The sequence below is a fragment of the Mustela nigripes genome, chromosome 13 (assembly GCF_022355385.1).
Source record: "Mustela nigripes isolate SB6536 chromosome 13, MUSNIG.SB6536, whole genome shotgun sequence".
NCBI classification, from domain to species: domain Eukaryota; kingdom Metazoa; phylum Chordata; class Mammalia; order Carnivora; family Mustelidae; genus Mustela; species Mustela nigripes.
The window spans coordinates 142,209,814-142,225,119 of NC_081569.1; the positions used below are offsets into that span (position 1 = coordinate 142,209,814).

General features: G+C 45.1%; 1 protein-coding gene across 3 annotated transcripts in view; it reads left to right on the forward strand.

The window, feature by feature from the left end:
* TECPR2 (tectonin beta-propeller repeat containing 2) overlaps positions 1-15,306 on the forward strand; it is a 98,484-nt gene that overhangs the window by 16,608 nt on the left and 66,570 nt on the right. For all 3 annotated transcript variants that reach the window (XM_059374031.1, XM_059374032.1, XM_059374033.1), the window contains exons 3-4: positions 12,994-13,122; positions 13,732-13,863. In XM_059374031.1, the coding sequence (XP_059230014.1) occupies positions 12,994-13,122; positions 13,732-13,863 (261 nt within the window). The remainder of the gene's footprint in view (positions 1-12,993; positions 13,123-13,731; positions 13,864-15,306) is intronic.

Sequence of the window (15,306 nt, forward strand, 5' to 3'; positions counted from 1 at the left end):
TCCTTGGGCAGGGTCAGCTCCAGGACCCTTGTGGGCTTCCACCACGTGGAAGGTACTAGGGTTCCTTGCTCAGGTTGCATTACAACCCAGTTCTATTTTGTCTCATTGATCACCAGTTTATTGTCGTTTTTTTAAAATATAACTATATAACTATTTTTTAAATTTCAGCCTCCACACTCAAAAAAACTTAAGGGAACAAGTTTAGTGTTCCCTAGAATGAAACTACAATTACACCTAATTGTCTATTTTATAGTTTTACCTAGAATTAGCATCCTGTTTATCATATGATGAGCCCTATGAGCTTTGAAGGAAAATGATGTACTAGATAACCTTTGCAGGGATGACCAGAATTTGAGAGAATCTAGTACAAATTCTTGGAACCAGCAGACAAAGAGGGCACTCCAGGAAAAATCCTATATATATATATATGTGTGTGTGTGTATATATATATATATATATATATTTAAAGCTCTTTTTCTGTTACTGAGGAATCACAAAAAAAATGTACTTTACTGGGGCCAAAATCCATTCTTGAGCAGCCCTGACTATCAAAAGTGTTTTTCAAGCATCCATTTGGTATAGAATACAAACCTAGAATTGTGGAAGATCACAAAAGGAAGTACAAAATAAAAATTGTTTTGGAAAGAACACAGAATTTGGAGTTAGATTATTAGGGTATGAAAGGAAAGCTAAGTATCTGTATATAGAACACACAGGGAAAGATCTGGAAGAGTATCCCTGAGTATCCATTGATGTGATACTCTCAGTCTCTGCGGGAAATGATAATGGGATAAGCTAAGGGAGGGAATATGAAGAGGTATCTTTTTGTTTTCTTTAAATACTGTGGAATTATTGGAATTTTTTGTTAATGTTTTCATTTATTACTTGTGTAAACACAACACAAAGATCTGTTCTGAGCTTTGGCTATCAGTCATTAGCTACGTGATCTAGAGATGGATTAACTAAGTTGTTGTTCTTGTCATTTTGTCTTCAGAGCTGGCTGGGTTTTTTGTTTTTTTTTTTTTTTAAAGATTTTATTTATTTGAGAGAGATCACAAGTAGGCAGAGAGGCAGGCAGAGAGAGAGGGGGAAGCAGGCTCCCTGCTGAGCAGAGAGCCTGATTCGGGGCTTGATCCCAGGATGCTGGGATCACGACCTGAGCCGAAGGCCCAGAGGCTTTAACCCACTGAGCCACCCAGGCGCCTCTAGAGCTGGCTGGGTCTTAAAATAATGTGGTACAATTGCCATGTATTTCAGATAAAGAAATGGTAAGATTCCTGCTCTAGGCCACATAGCTGCTTGCCTAACCATTAGGCTCACTTCCTGTGAGAGAAGGCAGGGCTTCCATAGAAGTCTGGATTCAGAAGACAATAGAAACCAGAATCAGGGTCTCTGGAATTTCCAAGTAAAAACTGAGAGAGGTATCAACTAGTTTTGTTTAGTGGAAATCTAAGATTTTATGGGAAGGTAAGTAAAAATAAGTCAGTTTACCCTATAATAAACCTGAGGATGGCATGGATGAAAGATCATGTTTTTAACTGAGGTTATGTTTCTGAAGAAGAAAGCAGACCTTATATATGCTAAATATAGCCTGTCATGTGTTTTCAAGAATAATGCTTTTAGAAACCTTTTTTTCTAACAGTTAGTGGGAGAGGGCAGATGGAGACATAAAAAGTTCTTCTAGCTTGTGCCAAAAGCACTAAGGAAATGTGAGGAGCTAATAGCAAGTACAAAAATGTTATAAACTTGTTAAATATATGATGTGACATACATAATAGACCAGAAAGATAACTTGACCTGAGCTTCTCATTTTCTGTTTTGAAAGTAATTGCATGATCTTTATTCTTAGCATTCAACAAGTTGTGGAAATTTCATGGATTTGCCCTCAGAACCTTTGCACTACCTACAGCCATGCTAGCTCTCATTTCTGCATCTTATCCACACTTGCTGTGTCTGTAAATTCATTCAGTTTTTCTCCAGTTCTTACTATGTACTAGCGCCATTTTAGGTCCGGGAGAAGCAATACAGACTATGGCAGGCAAGGTCCCTGCCTTCAGGGACCTTAGAGTCTAATAATGAGGAGGAGACGTCAACACACAGACAGACAAGAAGGGAGAAGCCTGGGGGGTGGTGAGGAGCACCAGCAGGAGTGGTTGCATTTTATTTTATTTATTTATTTATTTTTAAAGATTTTATTTATTTATTTGACAGAGAGAGATGGCAAGTAGGCAGAGAGGCAGGCAGAGAGAGAGAGAGGAGGAAGCAGACTCCCCGCTGAGCAGAGAGCCCGATGTGGGACTCGATCCCAGGACGCGAGATCATGACCTGAGCCAAAGGCAGCGGCTCAACCCACTGAGCCACCCAGGTGCCCCCGGAGTGGTTGCATTTTAAATAGGACATTCAAGGAAGGACTCACTGAGCAGGTGACAGCTGAGCAGAGGCTTGAAGACAGTGCGCAGCTGTGCTGATAGCATCTGGGGTAAAGTACTCCAGGGGAAAGGAAGGAGCGGCCTGAGCATGGGAAATTGTCTGCAGTGTTTTCCAGTTGGAAAACTCATGCTTCAGAATGGTATGAATATTTCATTGACTTTTACCTGGTATATTTTTTAAAGTGATGCAGAAATGAGAGTTTTGGTCTCACCACATCAGCCAAAAGTGCATTTGACTCATGGTTTCCCTTGTCATTCCCTATGGAACCCATGATGTAAATTCTGGCATGTCTTTGGCATTACAGTATAGGGCCTCATGGGTCTACTTCTTAGGACAGATTGCTTCAGTTGATTGGCTAATGGTAATTTATTAAAATTGTATTTGCAACTGTAATGAGTCAAGAAGAGTGAAGATACTAGTGGAAAAAGAGCAAGATGGGAGACGTTGCTCTACCAGGTTAACAAGACTTACAGACCTTCTGTAATTAAGCCAAGTGTGGTTATTAGCACAGGAATAGATAAGGAGGTCAGTGGGACAGAATAGAGAAGCCAGAAAATCCACATATATATAACTCATAAACACTTGAGTTTTTGCAAAGGTGATATTAGAGTTTTTTAGTAAATGGTATGGGACATTTTGATGTGAGCATTTGGGGAGAAGTGAAACTTGATCCCTACCTCACTTCGTATGCTTCTTTCATCTTGGCACTTTAACTGTATTGTACCATCTCTCAGCTGCTGAGAGGCTTCTGCTGGCTAATTGATTCCTTTATAGGTAATCCCTCCCTCCCCCCGTTTTAGATCTTCTCTAGTGGTAGAGTCCCAGGCCCTAGGGACCTCCTGCAAGTCTAGTGGATGTTTCTTACTCCAGTTTGTCCTATGGAGTAAAGGAAATTATTCTAGAAAAGCAGTGTTTTTGTTTAACTTGTAGATCATTCAACAGTTACCTAATTATTTAAACTTTAAACCATGGTTCTTTGTTAGTAAAAGAGGGATAAAAGTGAAACAATTCTTAGAAATTTAATGAATTCATATCTTATTTGAGTCTTTTTAAATATTTCTAAGTATTTCACATCTGTTAGTTATTTGATATGCTAGCGGCTTCAACTGGAGGTTAAGCTGTGGCATATCAAAAGAAGCTCATGATGAAGCCTTGTCAGACTCCACAATTGCCAGGAGCTTACTCTCAAGGAGCACTTCCCCTCCATGCGGTTGTGTCTCATGTCTAGGAAGGGGAAATGGCCTGCCAAGGAGCCCGAGGAGCTTGGCTGGATGCTGTCCTAATGGTGATGTGTTTGTCCAGAAAATCGTTACTGGCGTCTTTCAAATCAGTCTTTTTTTTTTCCTTAAATTTTTAAACTAGATTTCCATTTGAGGAGATTAAGTCGCTACAGGGCAACAAGAAGTGCTCCCTAGCAACTTGGGAATGAGGAAAATGTTAGCACTAAACACACACTAGCTGAGATCTGAGATGGACAGAGTCTCCTTTTTTTTTTTTTTTTTTTAAATTACAGCCACATTTTTTTTTTTTTTAAGATTTTATTTATTTATCAGAGAGAGAGAGGGGAGAGAGCGAGCACAGGCAGACAGAGAGGCAGGCAGAGGCAGAGGGAGAAGCAGGCTCCCCGCCAAGCAAGGAGCCCGATGTGGGACTCGATCCCAGGACGCTGGGATCATGACCTGAGCCGAAGGCAGCTGCTTAACCAACTGAGCCACCCAGGCGTCCCTGGACAGAGTCTCCTTAAAGAGACAGAGGAGGCGCGCCTGGGTGGCTCAGTGGGTTAAAGCCTCTGCCTTTGGCTCAGGTCATGGTCCCAGGGTCCTGGGATCGAGCCCCGCATTGGGCTCTCTGCTCAGTGGGGAGCCTGCTTCCTCCTCTCTCTCTCTGCCTATGTGTGATCTCTTTCTGTCAAATAAATAAATAAAATCTTAAAAAAAAAAAAAAAAAAGAAAGAGAGACAGAGGAGTGGCCCCCAGCCCAGAATGAAACTGAATTGTCCCCATATCAAAAGGAAAGAGGAAGGCACCTGGGTGGCTCAGTGGGTTAAGCCTCTGCCTTTGGCTCAGGTCATGATCTCAGGATCCTGGGATTGAGCCCCACATTGGGCTCTCTGCTCAGCGCAGAGCCTGCTTCCACGCCCTGCCCCCCCCCCCCGCCCCCGCCTGCTGGTGATCTCTGTCTCTCTCTGTCAAATAAATAAAAATCTTTTTAAAAAAATTTTTAAAAAAGGAAAGAGGATATGACTGAAGGAAGAGAGTGTATGGTTTGCTGTGCAACGTGGGAAAAATCAGATTGAGCTACCTATGCGGTAGGGCAGTGGGGGGTCCCTTTGAGAGCTGTGATCTCTTTGGAATGGCTGCCCTCATGCTTGCAGTGGCTTGATCAGAAACGGCTCCGTGCTATCCGGACACCTTTTCACTGAAACTTGCTGCACTCCCATGTACGTCAGCCAGTGGGGGAAGAATGTACAGGTCATACCGACCTGACTGGTTTGTATGACTGTTAATTCATTATAAAATGATGAATTGACTTTTTGGCTTCAACTCTAACTTCTTGTGCATTAGGTGATCACAAGACACCCTCCCTGGGCACTAGACATGGGACCAGGACACTGAAGAAATCTGGGTCAGGGAGGTCAAGGGCCATTCATGTTTCTCCAGTTTGAATTTCTAGGTTGGGCACATCTGCGCACTGTGGTGCATGAGGACACTTGTGCACCTGCAGTACAGGGGTGAAAGGCAAGGGCATAATTAGCCCCAATGTCAGTGTAGTGGTTCTGGTGACAGGAGGGCCTGCAGTCAGGGAGAAGGGTCCAGTGGCTTCGAAGGTGTGCTTTTTTTTTTTTTTTTTTTTTTTTAAAGATTTTATTTATTGGGGCACCTGGGTGGCTCAGTGGGTTAAAGCCTCTGCCTTCGGCTCAGGTCATGATCCCAGGGTCCTGGGATCAAGCCCCGCATCGGGCTCCCTGCCCAGCAGGGAGCCTGCTTCCCCCTCTCTCTGCCTGCCTCTCTGCCTACTTGTGGTCTCTGTCTGCCAAATAAATACACAATCTTTAAAAAAATAAATAAGTAAAATAAAAAGATTTTATTTATTAATTTGACAGACACCTGTCCGAGCTGACCGCATTCTACCTCTGAGCCGCCTGCACATGTGTGCTTGGCTCATGGATTTGGTGATGAGTCTTTTCCGTGTCCTGGACCATGAGAGCCCCTGGAGGTAGCCCATCATTTGTGTCCTTCACAACAAGCACCATGAGGCCATAAGTAGACCCTAGATTGCTCAGTCTCTGTGCAGGTCATTTTAAACTAGCAATGCTTAAGTAGGGTACTCGATGTTATTAAGGCCTGCCTCTGTTTGCAGACTTAAGAGAGAACCAGTGCTAGATCAGTATTTTAATGAAGCCAGTGTGGTAAGAAGAAAATTCCATTTTTAAATAATGTCTTACATTATTTATCTGTGCTTTTATATCCAAAGTGCATTTCTTTTCTTTTTCTTTTTTTTTTTAAGATTTATTTGACAAAGGGAGAGAGGGTACACAAGCAGGGGGTGTGGGAGAGGGAGAAACAGGCTCCCTACTGAGCAGGGAGCCTGATGTGGGGCTTGATCCCAGGACCCTGGGATCATGACCTGAGCCGAAGGCAGACGCTTAACCAACTGAGCCACCCAGATGCCCCCAAAGTGCATTTCTTGAAAATAACATAAGGTCAGGTCTTACTTTTCTATTCAGTTTGACAATCTGCCTTTTTTTTTTTTTTAAAGTAAGCTGTACACCCAGTGGCGGCTTGAACTCATGACCCCAAGATCAAGAGTTGCATGTTCCACCAACTGAGCCAGCGAGACACCCCAACAATCTCTACCTTCTGTTATACCAAATTTAGGCCACTTATGTTGAATATGATTATTAGTATGGTTGGGTTTAGGTTCCATTTCCTCAACCTGACACCACTGACTTTGTGGTCTGGTGGTGCTGTCCTGTGTATTGTAGGATGTCAAGCAGCACCCCTGCTTTCTCCCTACTAGATGGCAATAGTATCAACCAAGTTGCAGCAGCCTCCAGACATTATCAAATGTCCCATGGCAGGGTGGAAAACATAATTATGCCCAGTTAAGAAGCATTAGTTAAGTCTACCATCTTGATAATTGTTTTCTGCATATCCTACCTATTCTTAAATCTTACTGATTTTTCTTTTCCTAGTGTCTTCTAGACTAATTATTTTTTCATGGTTCTATTCTATGTCCTTTATGGCTTATTCGGTCCTATCTGTTTGATTTCTTAGTTATTTTTTTAGGATTTACAACATTTGTCCATCTATTCTCAAATAATATTATACCACTTTACAAATGATATAAGAACAGTACAACAATTTATTTTCCTTTCAGATTTTTTTGTTGCTGGCCTATAGAAATACAATTGATTTATGTACATTTATAGATTTCTTCATACATTTATAGATTTCTTGGGGTTTTCTACATAGGTAGTCATTGCTGCCTGTGAAGAAAGTGTTTTACTTCATCATTTCTGATGTGTATGCCTTTCAGTTTTTTACTTGATTTATCAACTCTATTTGCTAGGACCTCCAGGGTAATGTCCACAGAACAGATGTCTTTACCTCAGTGTGTACACTCATTAGGGTTAGAGTCCTCATAGATCTTTTTTATTTCTACTTATTTCTATTCCTAATTTTCTGAGTGTTATGGTCATGAATGAGTATTGAAGTTTGTCAGATCTTCTTTCTGAATCTGTTAAGAGAACATGATTTTCGGGACGCCTGGGTGGCTCAGTTGGTTGGACGACTGCCTTCGGCTCAGGTCATGATCCTGGAGTCCCGCATCAGGCTCCCAGCTCTACGGGGAGTCTGCTTCTTCCTCTGACCTTCTCCTCGTTCATGCTCTCTCTCACTGTCTCTCTCTCAAGTAAATAAATAAAAAAAAAAAGAGAGAACATGATTTTCTTCTTCTGTTAATATGGCGTATGTATTGAGTTTGATTATTAATTCAGCTGTGCATTACTTATATAAACCCCACTCTGTCATGATGTAGTATCTTTTTTAAAATCGTGCTGTAGTCCTCTCAGTAATAGTTTATTATAGTCATTTGGTATCTGTATTTATGAAGGATAAAGGATATTGGTCTATAGTTTTCTTTTTTTTAAGATTTTATTTATTTATTTGACAGACAGAGATCACAAGTAGGCAGAGGCAGGCAGAGAGAGAGGGGGAAGCAGGCTCCCCGCCAAGCAGAGAGCCCAATGCGGGGCTCGATCCCAGGACCCTGGGATCATGACCTGAGCCGAAGGCAGAGGCTTTAACCCACTGAGCCACCCAGGCGCCTCTGGTCTATAGTTTTCTATGATGTCTGTCTGGTCTTTCTCATCGTACATATTAAGTGTCTTGTACGGTTGACTTTTTGCCTGAATGTCTTTATGTCTATGAGTTTAGACAGGCATACATTCAAAGCTAATGGTTTTTCTCTGTCAGCATTTTGAAGATGATCTTCCATTGTCTCCTGGACTCCATCGTTTCTGTTACGAAGTTTTGTTCAGTTTTGTGAAAGACTTTATCTTTAATCTCTGCACCCAGGGTGGGGCTCAAACTCACAACCCTGAGATCAAGAGTTATGTGCTTTACCAACTGAGCCAGCCAGGTGCCCTGAGAATTTTTTTTTTTTTTTCATGGTTTGTTTTCTTGTTTTTTGTTCATTGTATTTTTTTTAATTTTTAATTTTTTATAAACATATATTTTTATCCCCAGGGGTACAGGTCTGTGAATCACCAGGTTTACACACTTCACAGCACTCACCAAAGCACATACCCTCCCCAATGTCCATAATCCCACCCCCTTCTCCCAAACCCCCTCCCCCCAGCAACCCTCAGTTTGTTTTGTGAGATTAAGAGTCACTTATGGTTTGTCTCCCTCCCAATCCCATCTTGTTTCATTGATTCTTCTCCTACCCACTTAAGCCCCCGTGTTGCATCACCACTTCCTCATATCAGGGAGATCATATGATAGTTGTCTTTCTCCGCTTGACTTATTTTGCTAAGCATGATACGCTCTAGTTCCATCCATGTTGTCGCAAATGGCAAGATTTCATTTCTTTTGATGGCTGCATAGTATTCCATTGTGTATATATACCACATCTTCTTGATCCATTAATACTTGTTTGTATCTGGTCATTTGCCTTTCGTCTGACACGGTACAGTCATCTCCTCGTCTTTAAGGTGTTGCTGTGTCACCACACAGTGTGTTCAGTGTATTTCTTTCCTTTAATCTTTGTCAGGGCTTGTGCTCCTGAGGACACAGGCCTTTCATCAGTTCTGGGCAACTAATGGTCCTTGTCTCTGAACATGTTGCCTCCTGTTTATCCCCTTTCCTTCTGGCGTCCCGATTAGATATAGGTTGGACCTTTATATCTGTCCTCTAGGACTCTGCTCTTATTTTTTATCTTTTCCTCTGTCTTTCTTACATAGGTCTGTCATTTAGTTCAATAATTTTCTTTGAGCTCTGCTATTTAATCACCACTAAGGTTTTAAATTCTTTTGATTCTTTTTCATTTCTTTTTTTTTTTTTTAAGATTTTATTTATTTGACAGATCACAAGTAGGCAGAGAGGCAGGCAGAGAGAGGGGAAAGCAGGCTCCCCGCCAAGCAGAGAGCCCGATGTGAGGTTCGATCCTAGGACCCTGGGATCATGACCCGAGCCGAAGGCAGAGACCCCAACCCACTGAGCCACCCAGGCGCCCCAATTCTTTTTCATTTCTTATAGTAACTTACTGTTCTGTTTTGAATTCCCTTTTATGTTTTTTTAAAATTTTAAGCATATTTCTTTTATGTTCTGGGTCTCTTCAATCTAAATGCAGTACTTGAGTGGGGGCAAAGGGTTGTCCAATTCTATTACTGCTTTTTTTTTTTTTAAAGATTTTATTCATTTATTTGACTCGCAGAGATCACAAGCAGGCAGAGAGGCAGGCAGAGAGAGAGGAGGAAGCAGGCTCCCTGCTGAGCAGAGAGCCCAACACGGGGCTCGATCCAAGGCCCCAAGATCATGACCTGAGCCGAAGGCAGAGGCTTTAACCCACTGAGCCACCCAGGTGCCCCTATTACTGTTCTTTTTAGTTGATTCTTCTTCATGGGGCCTTTTTCCCTGTGGTGGTTTCTAATTAGGAGCTCTGTGGCTGGTCCCAATACTCGTGAAGGCTGAGGAACGGGGGTCAGGACTGTGTCACACAGATGGGGTTTGTACTTACTGTGCCAGGCCCCTTGGACTGCTGCTCACATCCAAGCCCTTCAGATCGACTGCCTGTGGGAAGGAAAAAAAATACATTCAAACTCGAATGCTGAACATGGCAGGCTTGGGATGACAGATTCTTGAGGAACGTTCTTCTTTTTTATTTATTGCAGTCAACGTCTGAGAGAAGACAGAGTTCCTTGTCAGCTCTGTCTGCCCGCAAATGGATTTTTCACTGTTGACACTTTGAGGGTCAGAGTTTCAGGGATCCTTGCCGGGCTTCTGCAGGGGACACCAGTCCCCACTTGTCTGGCCTGAAGCCTCATCCTCATTAGCTCCACTCAGCTCAGGACACCGAAGCTCTGGGTGTTGGCGAGGCGGTCCTGGGGTGGCCCGTAGCTTCAGGGTTTGACAGTATTTTGACAATATTCTTTTGGGGTTTGGACCTCTAGAATTACTTTCTAGAGGTATGCAGTTCAAAGGATATTTTATGGGGGGTCCTGGTGGCTCACTTAGTTAAGTGTCCAGCTCTTGGTTTTGGCTCAGGTCATGATCTTGGGATTCTGGGATCGAGTCCCACGGGCTCTGTGCTCAGTGCGGCGGCTGCTTGGGATTCTCTCTCTCCCTCTTCCCCTTCCTCCAGCTCCTACGTGTGTGTGCACACATACATTCTCCCTCAAATAAATAAATAAAATGTCTTTTTTAAAAAAACGTTATTTTATGTATCTTACTCAGCACTTTGAGGTGTTTGGAGGGGAATGTTCTTCAGAATAGCTTGACTTATACTGTAGGCAGTTGAACCTAATTTTTTTGCTTCTATAAGCTAAGTATTGATAATCTGATTCTTGGGATGTTTTGGTTCTTAAGTCAAGAACCGTAACGTTTATTAATGATTATATTAAATAACATTAACTCAAAATGTTGACATATTAAAAAGCGTGTGTACAAGCGCCACACACAGATTTTCAGGCTTTTGGCCCATGTGAGTGGTGGTTTTTATTTTGAAGCCTTTCATTCAGAAAACGTACACAGCCGTTTGGAATTTGTCTCACGACCTGGCTCAGTGTCCGGTAAGGGATTTTAATTCCTGTTGTGGCAGCAATTCCTGTAAGTACACCTTCCCAGGATGCTGTTCTCCAGACGGGGGCCGCCCTGCCAGGACTACCTGCGTGTGAAGTGGGTTCTGTCCCGGTCGTCCCTCGGAGTGGCACCAGTGGGTCCCGCTCATGGACCCGCCACTCGTGTTGGCCGCAGTGCGGATGACGATGTCCTTCCTTCCCCTTCCTGTGCTCGCGCCTCCCAGCTGTCCCTCTGCGGGGCAGCCAGGGAGGGCCAGGATCCCTTTGAGTCCTCCAGCCGTGTGTCCTTAGGCAAACGGGGCGACCCCAGCCCACCCCGTGCTGCTGCGTGAAGAGTCAGGAACATGCCGCATGAGAGGGCGGACCAGCGTGGCTGGCGCCCGGAACGTTCCGGGAAGGGGGTGGCTGTGCCGTTCTCCTGCAGTCCTCGTGCCGACCAGGTCCTGACAGTCTCTTTCCTCATCAGCCTTTGTGCTCGCTCATTTGCTGCTTCTCCAGACGAGGCCCGTGGTGCCTCTGGCCTGAGCCGCCACAGGAGGTTCCCACCGGGCTTCGCACCTGCACACTCTGCTCATCATCCTCGTGCTGTGCCGCGCCTGGTCGAGCTGACCAGAAACCCATGGGATGGACACAGGGCAAAGGCAGGAATCTTCCAGGGCTCCCCTTTGCCTTCCTCTAGCTTAAGATCCAAGTCCCTTACCTCCGTCAGGCTCTCACCAGGCATCTTTATAGCCCGGGAGAGCGCCCTGAGAGCTGCGGGGCTGGACGGAAGTGTGTGTGGTCACCGCTGTCATCGCCGCCCCTGCGGGCTGTACATGCTCACCGCCACCAGCTGCGTGAGCCTGCGACCTACTTTACTTTCTGTCACCGCAGCAGCTGACTCAGTCTCCTGAGTGTGGAGGGTGTGCTTCTGCCCTTGACAGACCGCTTACCGTCTAAGTTACTGCAGCAGAATGTGGTGATCACGGTAGTTCAGTGCAGATCTCGCCGTCTGTCTCAGCAAGGCCAAGTGGTGGTGTGGTTTTTCTGAATGACCAGTTTCACTCAATGGTCTGGAAGCCTGAGTTTCTGTGTGCCATGCTTGTGCATGTGCTTTTTCTCTTCTCTTCTTTCTTTCTTTTTTTTTTTTTTAAGATTTTATTTATTAGAGAGAGAGAGAGTGTGCGCATGAGCAGGGGGCAGGGAGAGGGAGAAGCAAGCCCCTTGCTGAGCAGGGAGCCTGACTCAGAGCTGATCGCAGGACCCTGAGACCATCACCTGAGCCAAAGGCAGATGCCCAACTGACTAAGTCCCCCAGGCACCGCAGTACATGTGCTTTTTATTTTTTAATAGGCCAGTGGGGCTCCTGGGTGGCTCAGTGGGTTAAGCCTCTGTCTTCAGCTCAGGTCATGATCTCAGGGTCCTGGGATCGAGCCCCGCATCGGGCTCTCTGCTCAGCGGGGAGCCTGCTTCCCACTCTCTCTGCCTGCCTCTCTGCCTACTTATGATCTCTGTCAAATAAATAAATAAAATCTTTTAAAAAATAACAATCTTTAGGGCGCCTGGGTGGCTCAGTGGTTAAGCCGCTGCCTTCGGCTCAGGTCATGATCTCAGGGTCCTGGGATCGAGTCCCGCATCGGGCTCTCTGCTCAGCAGGGAGCCTGCTTCCTCCTCTCTCTCTCTGCCTGCCTCTCTGCCTACTTGTGATTTCTCTCTGTCAAATAAATGAATAAAATCTTTAAAAAAAAAAAAAAAATAACAATCTTTATTTTTTTAATAGGCCAATGTATGAAGCTTGGGTTGGTGTTATTTGATTACTGATCTAAGAACAAACCCATTTACAAAGTGCTTTCAGATGCATCATCTCCTTGTCCTCGTGGCACGCGTGGGTGGCACAGAGACCGCGGACTGCGGTGCTGGAGTGGCATGTCTGAGTTGAGAGAGAAGAAAGAGAGTTGGGGTCTGGGGGAGCTCTTCTTACTCCAGACTCCCGTTCTGGACGAGCTCTCCAAGCGTCTTAGCATGCTCGCCTTGATAGCTTAGAATATTCTCACTTGATTGATGAGCATTTCCTTTATTAGAAATGGTTTTTTATTTCATCATTTCAAGATGAGAGACCTAGAAAGAAAAAAGAGGGTCTAACAGATGTAATTATTTTCCTGGATTGCATGCATTTTCAGTCAGGGCTTTGCAGAGGCCGCAGCCTGATGCCGGGCTTCCGCCTCCAGGGGTAATGTTTCCCCTCTGGAAGCTAGCCTTGTCTTGAATGTTTGCTCTTTTAGGGGAAAACGGAACCCATCACGGTGGTGAAGCTGCTGAGCTGCTTCGATGACCTCGTGGCTGCAGGCACCGCCTCTGGGAGGGTTGCTGTCTTTCAGCTTGTGTCCTCGCTGCCAGGGAGAAACAAACAAGTAAGTGGTAGTCTCCCTGGCATGTCTTACCTTCTTGGCACATTCCTTGCGGATTTTCACAGGAGAAAGCCTCACCCGCTCAGAAGATACATGCTCAGAAAAATTTCACCCTATGCTCTTTTTTTTTTTAATAATTTTTTTTATGATTTTATTTATTTATTTGAGAGAGAGAGAGAGAGCAAGCATGAGAGGAGAGAGATCAGCAGGAGAAGCAGAGTCCCTGCTGAGAAGGGAGTCCGATGTGGGACTTGATCCCAGGACTCCAGGATCATGACCTGAGCCGAAGGCAGTCGCTTAACCCACTGAGCCACCCAGGCGCCCCACCCTATGCTCTTAATACTCAATAATATTTTGGTTCTTGGGAGGACACTTGGCAGAAAGCATGTTTGGGTAATTTAGATTGTGCCTAACGTTCTCCGGCTGCCCTCTGTCCGCTTTCAAGGTAACTAACCAGAGGGTTCCTTGTGCAGGGTTTTGCCTGGAAAACCAGGTTGGGGAGACCAGCTCCTCCAGGAGCAGGAGGGACTCTGTACCCCTGTGCCCACAGAGCGTATCTCACAGTGCCCACCCCTTTCTCTCCCTGTGCACGTGTCTGTCGCTCGTTCCCAGCTTCGGAGATTTGATGTCACCGGTATTCACAGAAATAGCATCACCGCGCTGGCTTGGAGCCCCAATGGAATGAAATTGTTCTCTGGTGATGACAAAGGGAAAATTGTCTATTCTTCTCTGGATCTAGACCAGGTATGATTATTTCCAGAAATATTTTTGGCCTTCTTCTATTTGGGGAAATTATATCCATAATCATCTTGTAGCCAGTCCGTTTGTATTCCCAATCATTTGTCCCTTTATAATCTCATTATTGTTTGTAACAGTTTCCCTCAAGGACTTCTCTAACGTTTTCTAAGCTGCTTCTGCTGTGACTAAAGGGTTGGCCCCTGCTTGCACTGGCCCCTTCCCTCATGGTGTCCATTCTCCTGTTGTCTCCTGCTGCTCCTTCGAACGGAAGCCGCTGTCACTCTTCTCTCCTTGAAGGGTTTGTAGGAGCCATGCGAAGCCTTTCATAATCATAACTGTGGACAGAGGTCAGTGCGTTCAGGGGGCGGAGAGCTGGCCCCCACCAAGCCTTCTATCGTGTGGGAGGGAGTGGGCCGAGGACGAGGAGGCTTGGTGGCAGTCCAGTGCCCAGCCACCATCCTCATGTTTGTTGTCCTGTTTAATCCTCACAACGCTGCCCTGAGCTGCGTGTGCACTTCCCTGTCAGTAGATGAAGAACCCAAGGTTCGGTGACCCTGTCACTAGCCCGGGGTCACAGGCCAACACCTGGTAGAGCTCAGCTTCAAACAGGTTCTGCTCTGAAGCCCGCATCTTTTCCACCGCTCGTGTGCCACTGTGCAGGCCTGTGCTTCGCTGGGTCACATGTCTGCCCAGCTGCACTGAACACCTTGGTACCAGCCTTTCCTTTCCTGACGCGTAGCCTTCATTCCTCATGCATAGCAGGAATTCCGGAATTACTAGCCAAGTTGCTTTTTTTTTTTTTTTAAGATTTTATTCATTTATTTATTTGACAAAGACAACAAGAGAGGGAACACAAGCAGGGGGAGTGGGAGAGGGAGAAGCAGGCTTCCTGCTGAGCAGGGAGCCCAATGTGGGGCTCGATCCCAGGACCCTGAAATCATGACCTGAGCCCAAGGCAAACGCTTAACAACTAAGCCACCCAGGCGCCCCTGAGTAGCTTTTAGTCCCTCCGATCCACGACTGTCCTATTATAAGTTATGTCTAGCGGAAGTTCTCAAAGTGTTTGGTCTCAGGAGGCCCCTACACTCTTTTTTTTTTTTTTTTTTTAAGATTTTATTCATTTATTTGACAGAGAGAGATCAGAAGTAGGCGGAGAGGCAGGCAGAGAGAGAGGAAGGGAAGCAGGCCTCCCAATGAGCAGAGAGGCCGACACGGGGCTAGATCCCAGGGCCCTGAGGTCATGACTTGAGCCGAAGGCAGACGCTTTAACCCACTGAGCCACCCAGGCGCCCTTATTAATTTTATTTTGAAAAAATAAACCTATCACTAGAAATAACTTTTATGAAAATAACTATTTCAAAACAAGTGATAAGAAAGACAGTACTTTACATTTTTGCAAATCTCTCTAACGGCCGGCTTGGCGGAGGACAGCTGCATTTGCAATACATT